General features: G+C 37.5%; 1 protein-coding gene across 1 annotated transcript in view; it reads right to left on the bottom strand.

Annotated features, from left to right (window-relative positions):
- The window catches only part of LOC128647520 (TBC1 domain family member 14), a 228542-nt gene extending 202300 nt beyond the window's left edge, over positions 1 to 26242 (bottom strand). Inside the window, exons 1-3 of the mRNA XM_053700304.1 lie at positions 26105 to 26242; positions 25446 to 25572; positions 6909 to 7596 (exon numbers count right to left, since the gene is read on the bottom strand). Coding sequence (XP_053556279.1) covers positions 6909 to 7596; positions 25446 to 25491 — 734 coding nt within the window. The 5' untranslated portion in view covers positions 25492 to 25572; positions 26105 to 26242. The remainder of the gene's footprint in view (positions 1 to 6908; positions 7597 to 25445; positions 25573 to 26104) is intronic.
- Positions 26243 to 27131: the final 889 nt, after the last annotated feature.

Genomic DNA, 27131 nt, shown 5'->3' with positions numbered 1-27131 from the left:
TCCAGGCAAGCCTGGACTTCATTCAGTGGGGCAAGGGTTAACAAACACTTGCTAATCTGTACTATACCTAGACAAAAGCCCAAACCCCCCTTTAATATCACCCACACTAAACTCTCTCTTCTGCCACCACTTAAAAAAAATTATTAAAACTTAAACAGATAAGAAAAATCCCCCAAAACAAAATCAAGTCTTTTCGGTAACATGGTTGGTTCAAATATTAGACAAAGACAAACTTAAAGTGAATGTAAATTTTGATGCTAAAGTGTCCGGTTTTTAAAAATCAAAATTTACATTTCACTGCTATTGTGAAAAAATACTTACCTTTTAAACTTCACAGCAGTTCCAGCTTCCTCCACCCGTTGCAAAGCCTCGTCCTGGGTCTAAAATGAGGAAACCGGCTTCCTCCAATCACGGCGTTGAATCAGACACCCGGGAGGGGGGGGAAGCTGTGATTGGAGGATTACCTATCCATCATTTCTGACATCAGAAATGGCTTGTAACAACCAGAGGAAGCTGAAGCGGGTGTGAAGTGTAAAAAGGTACGTTTTTTTCATAACAGGAGTGCAATGTAAATTTTATATATGGTCAAACACGCTGTTGCACACAGCCTCCCATGTAGAAAGACAATTCTATTTTGCCAATTATCATTAAATATTTTTTTTCCTTTAGTCCGGTTTCTAACCAGGCCATTCCAGAGTGGGCAAGGAAGGTAGCCACCCCTTTATGGCCAGCCATAAAACCACATTGTGAGCCCTGACTGAAGTTATAGAATAACTTATACATTTTAGTTATGTAAATACAGTACACAGTAGAAGCAATGCCATTGCGACATCATAAGGATTATTTTGTTACAAACATGACATGTCTGTCATTTTTGTTTATCCAGTAACATGAAGCGATTAAAACATGTCTTAAGATATCCTAAACTGTCACCTCTCATTGACCTCAGGTTAGTTTCTTGATAGGGACACAGTTCGGTCACTCTGGGTTGACATCATTGACTCATAAAAATCACTCTCCTGAGAAGGGGAATTTCCTCTTGTATCTTGTTCCCCAGATGTCAGTATTAACAATAATTCTTCCCAAAAACATTGCTTTTAATTTGGTTGTTCTGATAAGTTTTAAATATCATGGAAATACAGAATAAAAAGAAAATTAACCCCTGACATCCTAAAGTCATGACATATACCATTAGAAATACCTAAAATAGATCATTGTCAAATTATTAGTGAGATTAACTCTCTCCAGTTATGTTAATCATATTTGGACAATTTTTCAGCTGTTCTTTATTGGAAGGAGGAAAATTACCTAATTAACAATTTAAATACTTTTATTTAAAGGGCAACTCAATGCAGAATTAACATGTGCATAATAAAAAGACAAAAATCATTTAACAACTACTCTGAATTTCAAATAAAACAGATTTTTTTTTTTCTGACAAATTTAGGTTTTCTCCCATTTTCCAGCCCGCTGTTTCATGATACAGACATCAGCCAATAACAGATGAGTATAAGTATACCCTGTGAGCTTGTGCACATGCTCAGTAGGATTTTGTTCCCCAGAAAGTGTAAATATATAAAGACTATGCAAAATTTGATAATGAAATTAAAATTGGAAAATGCCTTAAAACTGCATGCTCTAATTGAATACTAAATGTTTATTTTGACTTGAGTGTCCCTTTAAAAAGGGATACTAAACCCACAAGGTTTTCTTTCATGATTCAGATAGAGCATGCAATTTAACCAACGTTCTAATTTGCTCCTATTATCAATTTTTTTGTTCTCTTGCTATCTTTATTTAAAAAGCAGGAATGTAAAGCTTAGGAGCCGAGCCATATTAGGTTCAGCACCCTGGATATTGCTTGTTTATTGGTGGCTACATTTAGGTTCAACTTTCATTTTTACCATTTGCCCCTTCTCACACTTAACTCTTTGTTTATACTCAAGCTTCTATGTATTGAATTTCTTTAAACTTAGCACTTAAGAGGTAAGGGGTTTATTCTGTGTACATACATTTGCAGAGAAACAATTAGATAAAAAAGGTATGTTTGTCAAAGCTTTAGGTTTATATTCTAACAGGTTATCTCTGTACACGCAAATTCACAATTTTGAGGACTGCAAAACTAAATATCTTCAAGATAGAAAAAATCCCAAAAATAATCTTACTAAAACCTTCGATTTAAATTAAAAAAAAAAAAAAAAAAAGTAAAAAAATAAATAAACTAAAAAAAAAAGTCTTTGGTATGCATTTTATTTATTTACTAGTTCTAAAGCCCGTTCACACAGGCAATTTTTTGCAGTACAGCGGTCCCACCCCTTTATTGTGCTCTCTCCCCCTCTACCTCTCTTTTGCCCTCTCTAACGTCTCTCTTTGGCGCTCTCTCTCCCCCCCCCCCCTCTTTTACTTCCTGGCTCTCCCCTCTCTTTTGCTCTCTCTCACCCCCCTCTCATTTTCTCTCTCCCCCCTATTTTGCTCTTTCCCCTCCTTTTTGCTCTCTCTCCCCTACTCATGCTCATGCTCTTTCCCCTCTCTCTCTCCCATCTCTCGCACGCGCAACCGCGTCGCCACACCCACTTCCGCCTGCAATGTGCCGCAAACAGGAGCAAATCAGGTAGACAGACTCTAAGGCCAGGTGTGTTTGTCCTCGTGCTGTCTCTACTGCGCATGACAGCTTCGGACAAACACACTTGGCCTTTTATATTATAGGATGTGTCTTATCACTTCAGCCAATACCAGTTAGAAACAGATATGTAGCAGGGTGAGACTTGGTTTTGCCAAGTATGCATGTGATGTCTGCCATGTACATTTTAGAGTGAAATTACAGGGAAAAAGGGCAAAATAAATAATTAAAGTATAATTAAACATTAAAGAGACAGTAAAGCCAAATTTAAACTGTCATGATTCAAATGGTAGAACAACTTTTTAATTTATTTATATTGTCCAATTTGCATCTTGGTATCCTTTGTTGAAGGAGCAATACACTACAGGGAGTTAGAGTGATAGGTGGCTGCAGATATATGCCTCTTGTCTTGGCTCACGCAATGCGTTTATCTTGCTCCCATTGCGGCTCCTACAACAAAGGACACCACAAGAAAGAAGCAAAATGTAAGAACAAAGGAAAATTAGAAAGTGGTTTAAAAAGGGCATGCTCTGTCTGAATCATGAAAGTTTAATTTTGACATTGCTGTCCATTTAATGCCACTGCTCCACTGAGAATCTATGTACATAGAATCAACCCCCGCTAAAGGACCACTCAATGCAGTAGAATTACAGAATTAACAAGAACATAATAAAAAAAGACAAAAGCAAAAGCATCTGAATTTTAAATAAGCAGTAGATTTTTTTTTTTTCTCACAAATGTTTTTTTTCCCTCCCATTTTCTGGCCCCCTGTATCATGTGACACACATCAGCCAATAACAGACTAGTATACGTATATCATGTGAGCTTGTGCAAATGCTTAGTAGGATTTTGTTCCCCAGAAAATGTGAATATAAAAAGACTGCAAAATTTGATTATGGAAGTAAATTGTAAAGGGTCTTAAAACTGAATCATAAAAGTTTGTTTTGACTTGAGTGTCCCTTAAAGGGCCAGTAAACCTAGAAAATAAAGTTATATAATTCTGCACATAGTGCAGAATTATATAACATTATATTAGTGCTAGCTTTATGTAACATAATATTGCCACTTGAATTTTTATTCAAAAAAAAAAAAAAAAAAAAAAAAAAAAAAAAAGGGAGGGTTTTTCAGACCCACCACCCTCTGTGCTCTACTGAGTGGGTCTGGTTTTCCCTCTGAGCGCATGCGGGCAGCTGTCTAGTCACAGCCCGGCCCGATCGCGCCATTACACTCAATGTAGCTTGCTCCAGCTGTCAGACAGAGCAGGAGCAAGCTACATTAAGTGTAATGGCGCGATCGGGCCGGGCTGTGACTAGACAGCTGCCCACATGCGCTCAGAGGGAAAACCAGACCCGCTCAGTAGAGCACAGAGGGTGGGTCTGAAAAACCCTCTTTATTAATACAAATTTCACCGGCAATATTATGTTACATAAAGCTAGCACTAATATGTTATATAATTCTGCACTATGTGCAGAATTATACAGGTGAAACTCGAAAAATTAGAATATCGTGCAAAAGTTCATTTATTTCACCAATGCAACTTAAAAGGTGAAACTAATATATGAGAGACTCATTACATGCAAAGCAAGATAGTTCAAGCCGTGATTTGTCATAATTGTGATGATTATGGCTTACAGCTCATGAAAACCCCAAATCCACAATCTCAGAAAATTAGAATATTACATGCAATCAATAAAACAAGGATTGTACATAGAACAATATCGGACCTCTGAAAAGTATAAGCATGCATACTGTGCGTACTGAGTACTTGGTTTGGTCCCCTTTTGCAGCAATTACTGCCTCAATGTGGCGTGGCATGGAAGTTATCAGCCTGTGGCACTGCTGAGGTGTTATGGAAGACCAGGATGCTTCAATAGCGGCCTTCAGCTCACATTGTTCGGTCTCATGTCTCATCTTTCTCTTGGCAATGCCCCATAGATTCTCTATGGGTTTCAGGTCAGGCGAGTTTGCTGGCCAATCAAGCACAGTTATCCCACAGTCATTGAACCAGGTTTTGGTGCCTTTGGCAGTGTGGGCAGGTGCCAAGTCCTGCTGGAAAATGAAGTCAGCATCCCCATAGAGCTCGTCTGCGGAAGGAAGCATGAAGTTCTCCAAAATCTCCTGGTAGACGGCTGCGTTGACCCTGGACTTAATGAAGCACAGTGGACCAACACCAGCAGATGACATGGCTCCCCAAATCAACACAGACTGTGGAAACGTCACACTGGACTTCAAGCATCTTGAAGTGTGTGCCTCTCCATTCTTCCTCCATACTGCCGAGTCTTTGGTTTCCAAATGAGATGCAAAATTTGCTCTCATCAGAAAAAGAGGACCCAGGTAAGACGCTTCTGACGTTGTTTGTTGTTCAGGAGTGGCTTGACAAGAGGAATACGACATTTGAAGCCCATGTCCAGGATCCGTCTATGTGTGGTGGCTCTTGATGCACTGACTCCAGCCTCAGTCCACTCCTTGTGAAAGTCCCCAACACTTTTAAATGGCCTTTTCCTGACAATCCTCTCCAGGCTGCGGTTATCCCTGCTGCTTGTGCACCTTTTTCTTCCACATAACTTTCTATTAATGTGCTTTGATACAGCACTTTGGGAACATCCAACTTCTTTTGCAATTACCTTTTGAGGCTTTCCCTCCTTATGGAGGGCGTCAATGATGGTTTTCTGCACAACTGTCAGGTCAGCAGTCTTTCCCATGATTGTGATTCCTAGTGAACCAGACTGAGAGACCATTTAAAGGCTCAGGAACCCTTTGCAGGTGTTATGGCTTAATTAGCTGATTAGAGTGGGACACTTTGAGCCTAGAATATTGCACCTTTTCACAATATTCTAATATTGTGGATTTGGGGTTTTCATGAGCTGTAAGCCATAATCATCACAATTATGACAAATCACTGCTTGAATTATCTTGCTTTGCATGTAATTAGTCTATCTCATATATTAGTTTCACCTTTTAAGTTGCATTAGTGAAATAAATGAACTTTTGCACAATATTCTAATTTTTCGAGTTTCACCTGTATAACATTTTCTAGGTTTACTGGCCCTTTAAAAAGGGATAGAAAACCTCAAAATTATCTTTCATGATTCAGAGAGAACATTCAAATTTTAAACAACTTTCCAATTTACTTCTATTATCAAATATGCCTCATTCTCTTGTTATCCTTTGCTGAAGGAACAACATTGCACTACTGGCAGCTAGCTGAACTCATCTAGTTAGCCAATCACAAGAGACAAATGTGAGCAGGCACCAATCATTAGCCAGCGCCCACTAGTGTAGGATATGTGTGTAGTCTTTTTCAACAATAGATAAAAAAAAAAAAAAAAAAAAAGAATGAAGCACATTCGAAAACAGAAGAGAATTTCAAAGTGTCTTAAAATGACATGCAAGTTTCATTTTGACATTCCTATCTCTAAGTTTCAAGAATAAAATATTGTTTGTAGTGGAATAAATCTGCACAAGGACCTAAGTGTAAGATGGGAGGGGAAAGCATTCAAAATTATATACAACGTTATACTTTTATTTAAATAAAACTATTTAAATTATTATTAAGGCAATCATTTTTCTCCTTCCAAGGACAGCTGAAAAGTTGATCAAATATGAATGATTAACCTATTAAAACCATAATTTCATTTATTTCAATGATCTTTGCATAGCTAATTATAGTTAAAGTGATGGTAAATTCACCTCACTAACTTTAGATATATTGAAAGCTCTAGTAATTATAAGCATATCAAGGTGCTTATTTTCTTCAAAATCGAATACAACTTCTATAAAACACCATTTTCTTCAAAAATGAATACAACTTCTATAAAACACCATTATTGTGAGGCTTCGTTCCCTACTTTAATGCAGCCTCCGTCATAGATTTTCTTACTGTGGTATTTGACAGGCAGCTCTTCCAGCCAATAGGTGCCCCACCATGCGCCCTATGTAATTTACTTACAGCACGCTCTTGTGCTTCTAACTATTAGCTGACTTAGCCTTGAAGTGCAACTGCGCAGCTCACTACACTATTTGCACAACTGAAACAGTGAGGCTGCTTACTGTAAACAGGTAATCCATCGTAGTGAGATGCGCGTGCGCAAATGCACTTCAAGGCTAAGTCAGCTAATAGAAGCACGAGAGCGTGCTGCAAGTAAATTACATAAGGTGCATGGTGAGGCTTCTATTGGCTGGATGAGCTGCCAGTCAAATACCACCCTAAGAAAATCTATGACAGAGGCTGTATTAAAGTAGGTAACGGAGCCTCACACTAATAATATTAAATGTAAAATGATATTACCTGGAAAAGAAATTGCTCAGAGGTCCCAATATTTTCATTTTGGTGTCCACGTCTGTATCCTGATCCCATCCCTTTGAATTACGATCTGGAGTGTCTTTAGTCGAATTTAACGTAACATCTGAAAATTGTGCTTCATCATTCTCCAGAGTAACAATTGCGCTTGAGTTGCTAGTAACCAAAAAATCCACAATGTCCTCATTACTCACAGAAAGAGTAGTGGAAAATTCAGTACTGAGGCTAGAGACACTGCAGTCCGAGATATCATCACTTCTGTTGAATGTTTTAGATGTTGGGCTGTAAAGTTTTGCAGTGTCATAGCCAGACCTTGGAAATGTAGATGCTTTCCATATAATGTGCTCATGGTCTGTGCCCCTCTGGTAAGAAGGACAACTTGTTGGTATAGTCTTGGAGCTTTGAAAAGTTGTTTCATCTGTAGACAAGCTTGGCCTTTTATTTTGAAGGATGCAATGGACAGGCTCAGGGTTGGAGATTTCAAGAGTTGGGATGCCAGAATCTACACTTTTATTCTCACGAAATGCTGTTAACGGATAACTAGGCAAAGAACTCCTCAAATTCAACTTTTCAAGATGGTGAATACCGTTCTCAACACAAATATCGTGGACCCCAATAAAACTAAGATTTTTAATGTTTGTTGATGTGTCCTTGTTCATGCTAGACCAAGTGGTGACTAAAAAAAAAAAAGGGGTGTTTATAAAAGCATTGTAAAGATCTACAGTTAAGCACAATAATGCAACAGGAATTTCTACAAAACATCATTTAAAACTAATTTAGTAAGCAAAATTGTGTTGAGTATATTTACTGTATCTCCTCAGCTTTAGCCATTTAGAGACTGATATAAATGAGCTCATGCACTAATCGATGACCTCACTGTACAGCACGAATCAACTGTGTAAAAAAAAAAATAATAAAAAAAAAAATTATATATATATATATATATATATATATATATATATATATATATATATATATATATATATATATATATATATATACACACACACACATTATATATAATGTGTCGGAAATCCAAACTTAAATATTGGTTTTAAAAATAAAATTTATTAAAAATGTATTTCTATTATCAGATTTGCTTAGTTTTAATTGTATTCGTTCTTGGGAGTAATATTTGGATAGTAAACAAGGTAGATAAGGAAAACCTAAGTTTCAATATGGATATGCTCATTTACAGAAACTAAACATTTGCACTCTTATTTTCAATATTTAAAACTACTAATATAATTTTTAATTTTTAATTTACATTGTCTATACCAGTATCAATACAAAGGATAATGGCAGGGCAGGTATTCAATCACCTCCTCTTAGAAATGTATAAACCATTGTCATTGTCCTGCAATATTAGAGACTCTAAACCTGAGTTTTATGCCTATTACAGAATGTACAATAAAATTGAAAGCGCTGTGTATAAAGTTTTCTATTCTGTATCAGTGTTGTAGAATATATATAATAATAAAATATATTAAGACATTTTCAGGAGGGTTTTCAAGAAATTGTTCTACTAAATAAGAGCTTTTAAACATACATACTAAAAAGGTATTTAAATGAATATATACTGTACTATTAAAATATTTTGTTGTTTTATAAACATGGGAACTAATCTCTTTTTGTGATAATTTATACTTTATAGAAATCCTTTACCAATAACAATTATGCTTCTACTAACAAGTATTTATTTAAAAGAAAGAAAAAAAGAAAAAAAACGTAACACTATAGTGTAGATAGTAGCTATGTAATGATGAATGGGGTATGTTGTTATTTGGTAAATAAACATCCCCACTAAAAACAAGTAATTCTGTGCTAGTTCTGTAGCTTTAAATAATAAAGTCTGTGCAGATTGTTTTTAATATAAACTGCACAAATAGTTGAAGTGAACCTGTGTTTCAACTCTCAAAGCCCAGAAATTATAGCCCAGGTTTTGATTATGAGCTTCTTTGACATGTTAACACTTGAAAATCACTGTAGGTGTCATTCCAAATTAAAGAATAGCCAGGTGCTGGAAAACTGCATTGTTGCAACGCCCCATATGCATTTCATTTAACCCTTTAGAAACTCAAAATAATTTACAGAAAAATATAAGACTGTTGGCAAATATATGATTTACTGGAGTGTGCTTATTTTAAAATAGAAAGGAAACACTTCTTAATTTTAATTATGCGCAGTTAAATTATCCATCCCTACGGAATTCTCCTGCGCTATACTAATAAATTATAATAATAATGAAAAGTATACTGAATCCCCATACCCCACCCTTTTCCAATTTAACCATGAAAATTGTGTGTCCTCCAAATTTAATAATAAGAAGTGAACTTTGCAAATATCGCAAGCCTAACCCTGCTACATACATGTTACAACTTGGCCTCAGCTGAGGTAGTGAGATAAAATACTGCAAATCAAGTGTTACTAACAAAATCATAGTGATGAAAATGTCTCTACTCCAATTACATTTCTGGATTGGTTCCTCCAAATATAGCAAGTGCTGTGAGGTTTAGCTTTTGGGGGGAAAAAAATGTAATTAGAGAGTTTTTTCGTGTTTGTCTGATAAGTTACTTTATTGCAAAACTACAGAAAACTCTGGTAGTTACAATGTGTTTCTTAAATTTAAAGGGACAGTCAAGTATAAATTAAACTTTCATTATTCAGATAGGACTTTTAATTTTAATCGACTTTCCAATTTACTTTTATCATCAAATTTGCTTTTTTCTCTTGGTATTCTTAGTTTAAACTAAACATAGGTAGGCTCATATGCTAATTTCTAAGCCTTTGATGGCTGCCTCTTATCACATGCTTTTTAAATCTCTTTTCAACACAAGGAGACAGAAAGTACACGTGGGCTATATAGATAACACTGTGTTCAGGCACAGAAAGTTATTTAAGATCTAGCACAAAACAATGATAAATTTAAGACAATAGATAATAAACAGTCACAGTCATGTGATCAGGGGGCTGGAAGAAGGGACCTAGATACAAGGTAATCACATAGGTAAAAAGTACATTAATATAACTGTTGGTTATGCAAAACTGGGAAATGAGTAATAAAAGGATTATCTATCTTTTAAAACAGTAACAATTCTATTGTTGACTGTCCCTTTAAGGCAGGGCTGTCCAACCTGAGATGAAGGGCCACAATGCATCCTTCTGTTGCATTTAACTTGAATACAATCTCATATCACTCTATATCTTATCTCCTCATTTACACCACGCAGTGGTTCATCTCTGTCTCTTTGTCAGCCAAGTTTTGGTCTTTGTGTAATAGTTTTTTCTGGCAGTTTACAACAAATCATTGCTCATATGTTTAGATAAAAATAACATAATTTATGTAAGAACTTACCTGATAAATTCATTTCTTTCATATTAGCAAGAGTCCATGAGCTAGTGACGTATGGGATATACATTCCTACCAGGAGGGGCAAAGTTTCCCAAACCTTAAAATGCCTATAAATACACCCCTCACCACACCCACAATTCAGTTTAACGAATAGCCAAGAAGTGGGGTGATAAGAAAAAAGTGCGAAAGCATATAAAATAAGGAATTGGAATAATTGTGCTTTATACAAAAAAATCATAACCACCACAAAAAAGGGCGGGCCTCATGGACTCTTGCTAATATGAAAGAAATGAATTTATCAGGTAAGTTCTTACATAAATTATGTTTTCTTTCATGTAATTAGCAAGAGTCCATGAGCTAGTGACGTATGGGATAATGACTACCCAAGATGTGGATCTTTCCACACAAGAGTCACTAGAGAGGGAGGGATAAAATAAAGACAGCCAATTCCTGCTGAAAATAATCCACACCCAAAATAAAGTTTAATGAAAAACATAAGCAGAAGATTCAAACTGAAACCGCTGCCTGAAGTACTTTTCTACCAAAAACTGCTTCAGAAGAAGAAAATACAACAAAATGGTAGAATTTGGTAAAAGTATGCAAAGAGAACCAAGTTGCCACTTTGCAAATCTGATCAACCGAAGCTTCATTCCTAAACGCCCAGGAAGTAGAAACTGACCTAGTAGAATGAGCTGTAATCCTATGAGGCGGAGTCTTACCCGACTCAAAATAGGCAAGATGAAATAAAGATTTCAACCAAGATGCCAAAGAAATGGCAGAAGTTTTCTGGCCTATCTAAAACCGGAAAAGATAACAAATAAACCAGAAGTCTTTCGGAAAGACTTAATAGCTTCAACATAATATTTCAAAGCTCTAATAACATCCAAAGAATGCAACGATTTCTCCTTAGAATTCTTAGGATTAGGACATAATGAAGGAACCACAATGTTTCTACTAATGTTGTTGGAATTCACAACTTAGGTAAAAATTCAAAAGAAGTTCGCAACACCGCCTTATCCTGATGAAAAATCAGAAAAGGAGACTCACAAGAAAGAGCAGATAATTCAGAAACTCTTCTGGCAGAAGAGATGGCCAAAAGGAACAAAAAACTTTCCAAGAAAGTAATTAAATATCCAATGAATGCATAGGTTCAAATGGAGGAGCTTAAAGAGCCCCCAGAACCAAATTCAAACTCCAAGGAGGAGAAATTGACTTAATGACAGGCTTTATACGAACCAAAGCTTGTACAAAACAATGAATATCAGGAAGAATAGCAATCTTTCTGTGAAAAAGAACAGAAAGAGCAGAGATTTGACCTTTCAAGGAACTTGCGGACAAACCCTTATCTAAACCATCCTGAAGAAATTGTAATATTCTTGGTATTCTAAAAGAATGCCAAGAAAAATGATGAGAAAGACACCAAGAAATATAAGTCTTCCAGACTCTATAATATATCTCTCTGGATACAGATTTACGAGCCTGTAACATAGTATTAATCACAGAGTCAGAGAAACCTCTTTGACCAAGAATCAAGCGTTCAATCTCCATACCTTTAAATTTAAGGATTTCAGATCCTGATGGAAAAAAAGGACCTTGAGACAAAAGGTCTGGTCTTAACGGAAGAGTCCACGGTTGGCAAGAGGCCATCCGGACAAGATCCTCATACCAAAACCTGTGAGGCCATGCCGGAGCTACCAGCAGAACAAACGAGCATTCCTTCAGAATCTTGGAGATTACTCTTGGAAGAAGAACTAGAGGCGGAAAGATATAGGCAGGATGATACTTCCAAGGAAGTGAAAATGCCTCCACTGCCTCCGCCTGAGGATCCCGGGATCTGGACAGATACCTGGGAAGTTTCTTGTTTAGATGAGAAGCCATCAGATCTATTTCTGGAAGTTCCCACATTTGAACAATCTGAAGAAATACCTCTGGTTGAAGAGACCATTCGCCCGGATGCAACGTTTGGCGACTGAGATAATCCGCTTTCCAATTGTCCATACCTGGGATATAAACCGCAGAGATTAGACAGGAGCTGGATTCCGCCCAAACCAAAATTCGAGATACTTCTTTCATAGCCAGAGGACTGTGAGTCCCTCCTTGATGATTGATGTATGCCACAGTTGTGACATTGTCTTATCTGAAAACAAATGAACAACTCTCTCTTCGGAAGAGGCCAAGACTGAAGAGCTCTGAAAATTGCACGGAGTTCCAAAATATTGATCGGAAATCTCACCTCCTGAGATTCCCAAACCCCTTGTGCCGTCAGATACCCCCACACAGCTCCCCAACCTGTAAAACTAGCATCTGTTGAGATTATAGTCCAGGTCGGAAGAACAAAGAAGCCCCCTGAACTAAACGATGGTGATCTGTCCACCATGTCAGAGAGTGTCGTAAAATCGGTTTAAAGATATAAATTGAGATATCTTTGAGTAATCCCTGCACCATTGGTTCAGCATACAGAGCTGAAGAGGTCGCATGTGAAAACGAGCAAAGGAGATCGCATCTGAAGCGGCAGTCCTAAGACCCAACATTTCCATGCATAAGGCTACCAAAGGGAATGATTGTGACTGAAGGTTTTGACAAGCTGATATCAATGTTAAACTTCTCTTGTCTGACAAGGACAGAGTCATAGACACTGAATTTATCTAGAAACCTAAAAAGGTTACCCTTGTCTGAGGAATCAATGAACTGATTGGTAAATTGATCCTCCAACCATGAACTTGAAGAAACAACACAAGTCGATTCGTATGAGATTCTACGAAAATGAGAAGACTGAGCAAGTACCAAGATATCGTCCAAATAAGGAAATACCAAAACCCTATTCTCTGATTACAGAAAGAAGGGCACCGAGAACCTTTGAAAAAAATTCTTGGAACTGAGGCTAGGCCAAACGGTAGAGCCACAAAACTGGTAATGCTTGTCTAAAAAGAGAATCTCAGACACTAAAAGTAATCTGGATGAATCGGAATATGCAGATACACATCCTGTAAATCTATTGTAGACATATAATGCCCTTGCTAAACAAAAGGCAGGATAGTCCTACAGTAACCATCTTGAATGTTGGTATCCTAACATAACGATTCAATAATGATAGATCCAGAACTGGTCTGAAGGAATTGACCTTCTTTGGTACAATGAAGAGATAAAATAAAACCCCAGCCCCTGTTCCAGAACTGGAACTGGCATAAATACTCCAGCCAACTCTAGATCTGAAACACATTTCAGAAATGCTGAGCCTTGCTGTGTTAACTGGGACACGGGAAAGAAAAGAATCTCTTAGCAGGAGGCCTTAACTTGAAGCCAATTCTGTACCTTTCTGAAACAATGTTTCTGAAACCAGAGATTAAGAACGGAATTGATCCAAATTTCTTTGAAGAAAACGTAATCTGCCCCATACCAGCTGAGCTGGAATAAGGGCCGCACCTTCATAGGTACTTAGGAGCTGGCTATAGGTTTCTATAAAGCTCGGATATATTCCAAACTGAAAATAGTTTCCAAACTGATACCGCTCCTGAGGATGAAGGATCAGGCTTTTGTTCCTTGTTGTGAGGAAAGGAACGAAATGATTATTTACCCTGGAAAGAAAGGGAAAGCAAAGTTGACTTAGAAGACATGTCAGCATTCCAAGTTTAATCCATAAAGCTTTTCTAGCTAAAATAGCTAGAGACATATACCTGACATCAACTCTAATGATATCAAAAGATGGTATCACCAATAAAATTATTAGCATGTTATAGAATAATAATAATGCTATAAAATTATGATCTGTTACTTGTTGCGCTAAAGCTTCTAACCAAAAAGTTGAAGCTGCAGCAACATCCGCTAAAAATATAGCAGGTCTAAGAAGATTACCTGAACATAAGTAAGCTTTTCTTAGAAAGGATTCAATTTTCCTATCTAAAGGATCCTTAAATGAAGTACTATCTGCCATAGGAATAGTAGTACATTAGCAGGAGTAGAGACAGCCCCATAACCTTAGGGATTTTTGTCCCAAAAAACTCTAATCTGTCAGATGGCACAGGATATAATTTGCTTAAACGTCTAGAAGGAGTAAATAAATTACCCAAATTATTCCATTCCCTGGAAATTACTTCAGAAATAGCATCAGGGAGATAAAACACTTCTGGAATAACTACCTTATTTAAACGTTTACATTTAGTATCAAGAGGACCAGAATCCTCTATTTCTAATGCAAATAACACTTCTTTAAGTAAAGAACGAATAAATTCCATCTTGAACAAATACAAAGATTTATCAGCATCAAAATGATGATGTTCATTTAAAAATTCATCTGAAAAAAAGAGAAGTTTTAAAAGACTTTTATGTATACTAGAAGGAGAAATAACAGACATAGCCTTCTTAATGGATTTAAAATAAATAAAATCTCTTATGTTATCAGGAACACTCTGAAAATTAGATGTTGACGGAACAGCAACAGGTAATGTAACAGTACTAAGAAATTTTATCTGCATTAATAAGTTTGACATGACATGCAATACAAATAACAGCTGGAGAAAACAGATACCAAAAGTTTATAGCAGACTTAGCTTGGTAGCTCCAGCACTGTGCAGTGATTTTCCTGTAGTAACTTCTGACTCAGTTGCAACGTGGAACATCTTGCAATATGTAAAAGAAAAAAACAACATATAAAGCAAAATTGATCAAATTCCTTAAATGACAGTTTCAGGAATGGGAAAAAAATGCCAGTGAACAAGCTTCTAGCAACCAGAAGCAATAAATAATGAGACTTAAATAATGTGGAGACAAAAATGACGCCCATATTTTTTAGCGCCAAAAAAGACGCCCACATTATTTGGCGCCTAAATGCTTTTGGCGCCAAAAATGACGCCACATCCGGAACGCCGACATTTTTGGCGCAAAATAACGTCAAAGAATGACGCAACTTCCGGCGACACGTATGACGCCGGAAACGGAAATAGAATTTTTGCGCCAAAAAAATCAGCGCCAAGAATGACGCAATAAAATGAAGCATTTTCAGCCCCCGCGAGCCTAACAGCCCACAGGGAAAAAGTCAAATTTTAAGGTAAAATATGTTAAATTAAAATGCATTATCCCAAATATGAAACTGACTGTCTGAAAATAAGGAAAGTTGAACATTCTGAGTCAAGGCAAATAAATGTTTGAATACATATATTTAGAACTTTATAAACAAAGTGCCCAACCATAGCTAGGAGTGTCACAGAAAATAAGACTTACTTACCCCAGGACACTCATCTACATATAGCAGATAGCCAAACCAGTACTGAAACGAGAATCAGCAGAGGTAATGGTATATATAAGAGTATATCGTCGATCTGAAAAGGGAGGTAAGAGATGAATCTCTACGACCGATAACAGAGAACCTATGAAATAGACCCCTTAGAAGGAGATCACTGCATTCAAATAGGCAATACTCTCCTCACATCCCTCTGACATTCACTGCACGCTGAGAGGAAAACCGGGCTCCAACTTGCTGCGGAGCGCATATCAACGTAGAATCTAGCACAAACTTACTTCACCACCTCCATCGGAGGCAAAGTTTGTAAAACTGAATTGTGGGTGTGGTGAGGGGTGTATTTATAGGCATTTTAAGGTTTGGGAAACTTTGCCCCTCCTGGTAGGAATGTATATCCCATACGTCACTAGCTCATGGACTCTTGCTAATTACATGAAAGAAATATATTTTTTGTATTACTTATAGAATCTTTAAATAATACATGACCCTGTCGTTAAAAAAAAAAAAAAAAAATTGAAAAGATTTAGCACTCAAGTTTTATCTTCTATGTTATTAGTGTAACCATAATTTACATATACGTAAACAGTGCAATAAGGGATGGCACTGAAAAAGTAAACACAATATTATGAGCCAAACATATACATTTTTAATTTATGACTCCAGATACCTAAAATTTGACTTGCTCTTACTATGTACAGAGAAAAAAAAAAAAAAAAAACTTTACAATCTAAATAAGGTTTGGCCGGCCTAAGGCACCACGTTGCCTTTTCTATAACCATCACTTCCCTATTCCAAATCACTCCCTACCTCTCCCCAATGGTGCAACAGACTGAGTGCTGGCTGTGCGAGTCCAATTTAAACATTTCTGGATGTGTTTATATGTAGGGATGAGGCTTTTTTTTCTTGCTAAAAAATGTGTGTGGTTTGTTAAAATCAAAAAGTATAAGATTTTGTAAAATTGGTAAACAGCATGTGTCTCTAAAAGTGAAAAAAAAGTATAAGTCCCAATTTAAAAAATGGATGGAATACATCATCTAAATGTATATTTGCTATCAATAAAACAAACATTAAGGTACAGTAGCTATATTTTCTAGAAGTAGTGTAAGATACTGGTACTTTTAAAAAAAAGCCAATATTATTATATAAAAACTTAAAATGTCACAGGATGTACATTTATAATATATTTTATTTATTAAGAGGCCTTCTTTCACGAGTACTGGGTTAAAGTAATATAGACCCAAATAAACACAAGTTGTGTACAAAAAAAAAAAAAAAAAAAAAAGAAATGTCCTAAACAAAATTGTATTTCTTACTTTATGTTGAAATATTTTTTATTGGTTTATAACAAAGTAAAAACAAGACAATAAACTTCAATTCAACTCATGGGTATCAACAGTACAACTTAGTATTACATGGTACAGAGATTCTATGGCAATGTATCTACCTTCATCTAGCGACCATCATTTAAGATCTCATAGAAGCACTCATGTTGTATCTATCTCTACCCATCCTCCCCCCCCCACTAAACCCCTCCCCCCCCACCAGGAGGTGCCGTTATTAATCTAATCCAACCTAAGAGTCCTGTTAAAGGTTATCAACACTCATTATCTCTCTTTCTTCCTACAGTTCAGGTAGGCCTTTCGCCCGACTCTCTAGTATCCTCAATTAGTCCGCTACCATACTGTTTTTTCCTATCCCACTAAGTGAACTCACCAGACCTCAGTACCCAGTAAAACCATATCTTTTGAAACTGTTCTGGGTGCCCCTGTGACCATGCAGCTAATTCTGATAGGGTATATGTTTCCTTAATTTTCCCCCACACTTCATGCCATGATGGGACTCCCACTTTCCAGTGTCTGGCTATGCAGGTTCTCAGACATGTGCATAATATTCTAATGAGTTTATTAATTGAGGCGTTAAATGGTTTCACTCTTTCATGTAATAAAGCTTGGGTCATTGTAAGATTTACTCTTTCGTCTAGCAGTTTACTTATTAATTCTGATAATTTCCCCCACAGTGGTCGCACCTCCTGACACTCCCACCACATGTGTCTATATGTACCCTTTTCATGACAGCCTCTATAGCAGCAGCTATCGAACCCTATAGAGAAATGCGCTGTCCTTTCCGGTGTCAGATACCATCTAAAGATTACTTTCATGCAATTCTCCTTCATATCTGCACTAATTAGCCCACTGTAAGAGTTTGTTATCAGCTCAATCCATTCATCCGTCTCCCACCTCATTGTCGTGTCTCTTTCCCATTTTTCGGTCATTTTTAATTTAGAATTACATTTAGCCTTCTGAATTAGAACATAAATCTGGGAGATCAATTTTTTCCCTCTATTAGGGTTTATTATCATTCTCTCCAGCCCCGTGAGCTGGTGGTTCTGATTGCGCGACATGTACGTTGTTATGGCTGAGCTAATTTGTAGATACATAAACCAATGTAACTGCTCTGGTTGCAATTGGTCTCTAATAGAATTAAACGTACGCATCTTAGAGCCCGTAAGGAAGTCGGCTACCCTATATAACCCCTTGTTCACCCATTTGTCCATTTTTCTTCTTAGATCTTTTGGTAACAGAAATTTGACCGGTCTTAATATCGTTTCCGCACCACTCAAATGTAGTTTTTTCGTAAGTCCCTCCCAAAGTCTTACTGCCTCTAAGGTTATCGGTGATCTATATTCCCCTGTTTTTTTACCCCTTTCTAGATCCCAGAGTATATCCGCCGCCCTTGGACAGCCCGCCAAATTAGCTTCTACTTGTGGCCATATCAACTCATTATGTTGTTTACCTAAAATAACTGTTTGCGCCAGTCTGGAAGCCTGGAAATATTCAACCAAATTGGGAACCCCCACTCCCCCTACCTGTCTGTGTGAACTGAGCAATTGGGAAGCAATTCGAGGCCTGCCATTTCCTCTCAAAAATTTCAATATATCGCTCTGTAAAGATAATAAGTCTGGTAAAGGTACATTAATTGGTATAGCCCTGAATAAATACATTAGCCTTGGGAGCACATTCATCTTGATGGACATCAGTTTCCCGTACCATGAAAAATTGCACTTACTCCACCTCCGCAGGTCGTTTCTTATAGCATTATAGACGGGGGTATAGTTTATTTTATATAAATCAGCTAAATTATCTCCTATCTTAACCCCCAAATACGTGAGGTAATTTTTTGTCCATGAGAAAGAAAAATTTAGTTCCATTGCTTTCTTGGTATACGTGGGAAGATTGATAGCCAATGCCTCGCATTTATCGGAGTTTAATTTGTATCCCGAAATCTCAGAGAACTCTTCTAACACTTTATATAAAAATGGCAGCGAACTCATAGGTCTAGTGATTGTCAGCAGGACATCATCTGCAAATAACATAACTTTATATTCGTCTGATCCTATCTGCACTCCCGTGATTTCTTTCATGTTTCTAATACTTGCAGCTAATGGCTCGATACATATAGCAAATATCAATGGCGACAACGGACAGCCTTGTCTTGTCCCATTTCTAATATTTATGTGCCTAGATAAATACCCCGCTGCTCCCACCACTGCCGTGGGGTTCGAATAAATACTCTCCAACGCCTGTATGAATGCCCCCTTAAATCCCATGGTCGCCAAAACTCGAAACATGAACTTCCAGTCTACCCTGTCGAACGCTTTTTCTGCGTCTAACGACAGGAGTAGAGCTGGAGTTTCTTTTGTTTTCAAAAAATCTAACAGAGTTAATGTTCTTCTGATATTGTCTGGGGCTTCCCTATCTTGAACAAATCCCACTTGATCTTGGTGGATCAATGAGGGCAAGATCTTTTTCAATCTATTTGCTATTACTTTGGTAAAGATCTTGATGTCGTGATTAATTAGGGATATAGGCCTATAATTTTGACACAGCTTTACATTTTTACCATCTTTAGGAATTACAATTATTTTTGCTTGAAGCATTTCCCTAGGGACCTCCCTACCCTCCATAATTCCATTACATAAGTTGGTTAGATGAGGGGCCAGCTCCTTCCTAAATACTTTATAGTATTCACCTATAAATCCGTCAGGCCCTGCCGCTTTACCCGCTTTTAGGTCTTTGATCACCCCTAACACCTCCCCCACCGAAATTTTAGAATTAAGGAGTTCCATATCTTCTTCCGTTATATTCCTGAGGTTGGCTCTATCTAAAAACTTAATTATCTGGGAGTCAATATTTCCTACCTTAACTTTATTCCCATCATATAGCTGTTCATAATATTGCGCAAAACTATCTGATATTTCCTGTGGATTCGATGTCATCACCCCTCTATTGGTGACCAGCTTGGGTATTGAGAAGAACTTATTTCTCTCCTTCAGTTTATGTGCTAAGTATCTGTCTGGTTTATTTGCGAAGACAAAATAATGAGCTTTTAATCGCAGGGCAGCCCTAACTGAGGATTCATTTAACAGCAAGGCTAATTCCTTTCTTTTTAACTCCAAATTCTTATAAACCCTCACAGATAGCGTGCGCTGGTGTTCTTTCTCCAATTGCTCAATTTCCCTTCCTAATGCGGTAGCTAAAGCCGTCATTTGTTTATTTTTCCCTGCCTTCTCTTTTATCAGCATCCCCCGTATCACAGCTTTATGAGCTGCCCAAGTCACTACCGGATTGTCTACTGTACTCTCATTCAACAGCCAGTATTCAGTCAGTGCTTTTTGAGTCCTGTTAAAGATCCCCGGATCTTTCAGTAAGGTCGGGTTATAAGTCCATGATCTGTGTCTGGAAAAGTGAATAAGCCCAGTAAGTTCCACTAGTATAATTGAATGATCTGACCAAACACTTGTTTGTGTCTGAGCATTGGCTAAATTCGGCACCAGGATCTGACTAACAAATATATAGTCAAGTGTCGTGTAGGTCTTATGGGCTGGGGAATAGTAAGTAAAGCTGTGCTCCGAGTTGCCTAGGGCCTCCCAGGAGTCCACCAATCCCTGCTCTTCTAACGAGTGCCGAATCGACTTGACTACACTGTTGTGTCTATGTTGTTTATGTGAGATTTTCAATTTTTCTGAGCCCCCATAAGAAGACATATTAACGTTAAAATCCCCTGCTACTATTAATCTAGTTTGTGACCATTGCGTGAGCACTGTAGATAGCTTAGAGAAAAATATATTTTGAGATTCATTCGGTGCATACAGATTACATAGCGTTACCTTCGTTCCCTGGATTGAACCCTGTACTATTACATATCGCCCCTCGTTATCTCTGATTACCTTATCTAGTTCAAAATCTAGTGATCTGTGCAGTAAGATTGATACCCCCCTCTTTTTGGTTTCCGCTGTAGCGTGATAGTGTATTGGGAAGTGATGCGACCAGAATTTGGGAATGTTTTGCTTTACAAAGTGCGTTTCTTGTAAGAAGATTATTTTAGCCTTCAATTTCAAATACTGTGTTATGGCAGTACGTCTTTTAACGTCTGTATTGAGTCCTCTCACATTATGTGAGAGAAGTACAAAATTATTCGCCATGATTACCCTGTCGTCCTCCTCCTCTCTTATCCTCCTCCTCTATCCTTAAAAAGATATCTAAAGTATGGTCATCCCCATGTGTGTCTACAAATGTCTTTATTTTAGCTCTACCTCTAATTTTTCTCACCCTGTTAGACTCACCTTTGTTTTTAACCGGCACCCCCTGGTAACAAAAACACCCCCGAATCCAAAACAAATAAACAATCTTTGTCATTGTTAAAACAATAAATTCCATAACAATTACCTAAACAGGCAGTGTAAATGTTCTTTAAACTATTTTCAATATAATAATTTTATATTAAATTAGATTGCTAGCAATAAATTTGGCAATAGGATCCACAGATAGATTGTGTTAACATATACTATTCGCTATAAGCATGTTTAACTATTTCAGAAGATTCACCTTGAGAATTAACTAAATGATTAATAACAACTGTTGATTTCGTAAAATGAGCCTACAGTAAGGTTACTAATATGTGTTGTATAGCATTTTTCACTAGCAGGCATGTCCATTCTTTCAGCAGGAGACCGTCCATATTGCTGCATATTTTCTTCACAAAGTTCCAACTATAGCCAGCAAAAGAGCAACATTGCCATCATTTATACCTTATAAACAAATCTAGTGATTGGTGGCAACTACTGATTTTTGACCTAAGCTCACTTTTAAGTTATTAGTGCAACTTTTATAGCAATTTTCAATAACTTACAAGTCCTATCTGTCAGCAGGAGTCCATATAAATTGCTGTATTTTTATAGCAAACAGTTCAAACAAAAACCAGCAGAAGAACAACATTACCTTCATTTATAACTTGCAAACACAAACATTACATTTTGAACAACCTGAACTTATACTCATCTGTCCGATGTTTCGAGCTGTCCTTGGTTTTCAAGTTCATGTCTTCCTGGGAATGGAAGAATCAAGAATTGACCTAGAGGGTCGTGACCCTTCCGGCCTCTTCTGGCCTTACATTCATCTTCCCTATCTCCTTTTCTTTCTCATATTGACTGCTAAAACTTCATGTCTTCCTTTTTTTCTCCGGAACTTTAGCCCATTTTCTCTGGAAAAGCGGTCTGTCTTCGCTCCTTGTTGAAGAGTGCTGTGCAGGCAGGTCCGGCATTTCAAGTTTCAGTCTTCTACAAATGTCGGGGATTTCCTCCGGCTCTGTGATGGAGATCATTTTATTGTCCCATGTGATGTGTAAGGCAAAAGGGAAGCCCCATCTATATGGTATCTGGGCCTTTCTAAGCTGCGAGGTGAGGGGCCTGAGGGCACCCCTTCTCTGCAAAGTCCTGAGACATAAGTCCTGGAAGAATTGCACTACATTTCCCTGGTGTTTAAATGTAGGATTCCTCCTAGCTGCAGCCAGGATCTCCTCTTTTTCCTGGTATTTGAACATCTTGACAATAATGTCGCGTGGCGGGTCATCTCCTTTAGGCTTAGGTCTAAGCGCTCTGTGAGCTCTTTCCATTTGGAAATTATTTTCTTCTTCATTGCTCGTTATGCCACGGAACAAACTAAGTAAATATGAGTTTAAATCTTTAGAAGTCACTGTTTCTGGAACCCCTTTCAGCCGAATATTACATCGGCGACTTCTGTTCTCTAAGTCCTCTAATTTGTCATATATATCTTCAATATCTTGTCTTTGAGCATTTGACTGCTTTACCATGTCATTCAAACCAGTTGCTAGAGCGTCTCCATTTTCCTCGAGTGAGTTTACTCTGGAACCAAGTTCACCCATTTCATGTTTAAGCTCATTCAGGCTGCTTGTTACTGTATTTTGCAGCGTTTCCATTTTCTCAAGGAGCTTCTCAAAATTAGTAGAGATGTCCTGTTTCGACACCAGATTGTCTAAATCTGCTCTTGTTAGGGGGGCCTGCCCTATTGATTCCTTCAAATCATCCATTGTAGAACAGTGTTCCCCGTCTGAGCTGTGTGAAAGTTGATCTGGGGATCTCTCCCCTCTATTGGTTTTAAGGAAGATAGGTGCTGTGGTGTGCTTGCTTAATGGCGTTGCTTTTAAATTTCTTCTTGCTGCCATGATGCAGCTTCTCAACTGCAATTATGATCTCCCTTTTCAGCTTTCTTTATTTAATAAAATTGCTGCTTGCAGTCTTCTCTATATCCCTTCAGCTTTACCCTCTAAAAGATAATGATTTGTGGAATGCTGTCACTCCCAAAGTGTGTTTTTCTAAAGATTTATTTCTTTACAGGGAAAGGATAAAAAAATGGCCGCACCCTTCCTTCACCTATAGTTTATGTAATTAGGGTTCACTGTTTCTCAAAAGTGTCACCTTCCTGTGTTGCCAACGTCAAATTCTTGCCCCTTCTGTTAGTTTGGGAGCTTGAAATTTCCCCTTAATGGTACTCTTTTAGTTCAGCAGCAGTTCAGTTTATTATTGTGAAGGACTGTTTATGTATACCGCTGCTGCTAATGGGGAGGTATTGTTCCCAGCGTGTGTAGTGACCTTTGGCGCTGACTTTATAGCTCTGGCGGTTACTTAAACTCTTACCGCCTAATCCTCCTTCCCTCCCGTAGCCTGTATTGCTTACTGTGCCTTATGCGAGGTGTCCTCCATTAATATGACTTTATGTCCTCTGCTCGAGTGAAGCGTGCATCGCCATGCCACGTGGTCTGCCGGCTTTCCTCGCCGCTCTGTATATTATGCGGCTCCTCTGGGACAGAGCGTTACCGTTTACAGCTGCATCATTATGTTCAGGATCTGTGATCCATGGTATCCGATCCTCACTTTAGTGCTCTAACTGCTTGCCAATTGCTTTCCTGACACTTTGCTAGCCGTCTTAAACTTTACACTGCCTGGAGCTCCACACTTATGCGGCCATTCCTTAGCTCCTCCAGGCTCCGCCTCCTATTTCTTACTTTAAAGGGACAGTCTACTCCAGAATTTATACCAACACTGACATCAACTCCGATATTACCTTGTATCTGAGCCTCTGCAGACTAACCCCTTATTTCAGTTTGACTTGCATTTTAGCCAATCAGTGCTGATTCTAGGTAAATCCACAGGCGTGAGCACAATGTTATCTATACGGCACACATGAACTAGCACTGTCTAGCTGTTAAAAATTGTCCAAATGCACTGGAAAAAGAGGCGGACTTCAAGGGCTTAGAAATCAGTTTATGAGACTACCTAGGTAAGGCTATCAACAAATAATACCAAGAGAACAAAGCAAATTTGATGATAAAAGTAAATTGAAAAGTTGCATGCCCTATATGAATGATGAACATTTAATCATGACTACACTGTCCCTTCAAAGGTCTCTAAAAATATTCAGAGTTTAAAGGACCAGTCAACACATTAGATTTACATAATCAACAAATGCAAGATAACAAGACAATGCAATAGCACTTAGTCTGAACTTCAAATGAGTAGATTTTTTTTATAACAAATTTCAAAGTTATGTATATTTCCACTCCCCTTGTACCATGTGATAGCAATCAGCCAATCACAAATGCATATACATATATTCTGTGAATTCTTGCACATGCTCAGTAGGACCTGGTGACTCAAAAAGTGTAAATATAAAAGACTGTGCACATTTTTTTTAATGGAAGTAAATTGGAAAGTTGTTTAAAATTACATGCTGTATCTGAATCATGTAAATTTAATTTAACCTGAGTGTCCCTTTAACAATAGAGCAGAACCTTATGTAACACCCTTTACATTGTTCTACACTGGCTTTACTGATAACATTTTGCTCTTTGTACATACAACTAGATTTGAAATGCAAGTTTAAAATTATATTTGTTTACAAATTTAGTAGCCCTGAGATCCAAAGCAATTTACATATAGTTATATACAAACATCGCTGTCTAAATTTTAAATTTCAAATAAATTTGTCAAGTCTACTTTAATACAAAATATATATATATATATATATATATATATATATATATATATATATATATATATATATATATACACACACTAGACACTTGCATTTACAGCAGAGCAGTAATCAAAAATTGTTGCTTTTACTTTCACTGTACACGCATTTTATTTTTTTCTCAATTCACAAGACTTGAAACCCAGGCTACAATGATAAATATCTGACGTTGTAATAACGGATTATGTTTGGCAGCAGGAATTATTTAGCAATGTGACATACGCTTAGGGAAAACACTTCTTAAAGAGGAAGATATTTGCATCATACACTTGACCTCGTAGAGCAAACACAGGATGCAATTTACACAGGCTTCACGTGGGGGGTGGGGAGGGTCATTAAAGTGGCACTAACGTGCTGCTATATATATATATATATATATATATATATATATATATATATATATATAGTGAATATATAAACTGAAGTACAAGCAAAAAGTTTATCTTTGCTGTTCTGCAGATGCATAGACTTGAAATCCTCAGGCATGCCAAACTGGTATTTTACGCTTGCATAAGTTAATCGCATGTAAATGCCCATATCATTTTTACCTTGTTGGTCGTGTCCCCCATTCCTCTCCAGCTCATTCTGTGACATTGCCAGCAAACTTTACCAGAAGATGAGTCTGTGATGACTACAAGCCATGCTAGGCCAACTTTAAAAATCTCCTTAGGACTCCTAAAATTTTAAATAAAGGGCAAAAAAACATAACGTTGCTGCTCAGCAATATTAGCACTCATCAATGCAACAGTAATATCAGTTATAAAATCTAAGGCGGTCAACATACAACTTTAGCAAATAGGGGAGTAAATAATATCTGAAACTAAGCAGCAAAAATTATTTACTTTGAAGCTCACTTTGTTATTCCTCTATGAAGGGCTGGGTGATTATCAAGGTAAGATGACTAACATAATGATATATAATAAAGTTTATATTAAAGATAGATAGATAGATAGATAGATAGATAGATAGATAGATAGATAGATAGATAGATAGAGAGACATGATCACTAACACTGCTAATGACAATTCTTTCCCACATATACCTTAGGTACCAATGGGAGCACACAAATTACCCTTCCCGCAAACCATAACCAATTAAAGCAGTCAGGAAGTTTATCTATGACAAATTAGAGGTTCAATCTGCCACCATACACACAAAAAACTAGCACATCTAACCAAACCAGCCAAGCCCAGATTAATTTACTAACCAAAAACAAAGGTGATGATGTTATTTTCTAGATTATACCCAAGCCCACTCTGCCTACAGGGAAATACTTCTTGCTGTAGAGAAGAAGCCCATACCATGCCTTAAGCACCTGCTACCAAGTGCCCACACTCCGTCCTGGTTACTGCCCCCCAGCAGAAAACACAGACCTGCTCGAGTGGGCTCGCGGTACCGGGGCTGCAGGTGCTGCTGCTTGTTCCTGGAAGGGAGGTGCTTGCTCGGTGCCTTATTCTTCTCACTCCTCCCTCCCAGCCTGGTGCGCTCACTCCCCTCCCTCACTGTGTTCCTGTGAGTCTGCTATCTGCACGACGCTTCCTATTTTCTTCACTGGGTTATTTGCTTAGTAATATCTGACTCGTTTACATAAAAGACTACACACAGAGGGTCTTATAGAAGTACAAAATATAAATAGTAACATAATACGTTTATCCGCCATTCACGTACAATGAGACTAAGCGAAATAAAGCTTTTTTTTTTCTCCCTCCTGCTCACTTCACCTCTAATCAAATGGTTGAGAATCGCTGCTATGTATCTTTTACGGTGATGACAAATTTCATTGACATTCAGCTGTGGATTTCATAGTTTTATTGTTTACAAATCCTCATGCACGTAGGCTGTTTTATTTGTGAATTGTTTGTTAGATTGCTCGTATAGGCTTTTTTAATCTTTATTGTTTTATGTAGAATATGCTATTTCCTTTAAAGGGACATATAAGATAAATATATATACACACACTAATGGAGAGCATGTTTTATTATACTTGATAAAAAATGTTTAACCCTCGTGAAGTTTCAGTAGATGAATTGCTGCTCAGCTGGACAGGGCTAGTGGCTGCCTGCGTCTCCTCTCCTGATTGGGTCACTAATATTGTACTGCACAGGAGAAGCAATGCATTGTGGTCCTTAATTGGACTTTAAAAGGGACATTCCAGCCAAAATTAGAATCCACATGGAAACACTTCAGTTTTGATTAGAAGCATTTTTATAATAAACATGTTTTTAGTAAAAATG

The sequence above is a fragment of the Bombina bombina genome, chromosome 2 (genome assembly GCF_027579735.1).
Source record: "Bombina bombina isolate aBomBom1 chromosome 2, aBomBom1.pri, whole genome shotgun sequence".
In the NCBI taxonomy this organism is placed as follows: Eukaryota; Metazoa; Chordata; class Amphibia; order Anura; family Bombinatoridae; genus Bombina; species Bombina bombina.
Note: the sequence above shows the minus strand (reverse complement) of the source record. Positions and strands in the feature narration are given on the sequence as shown.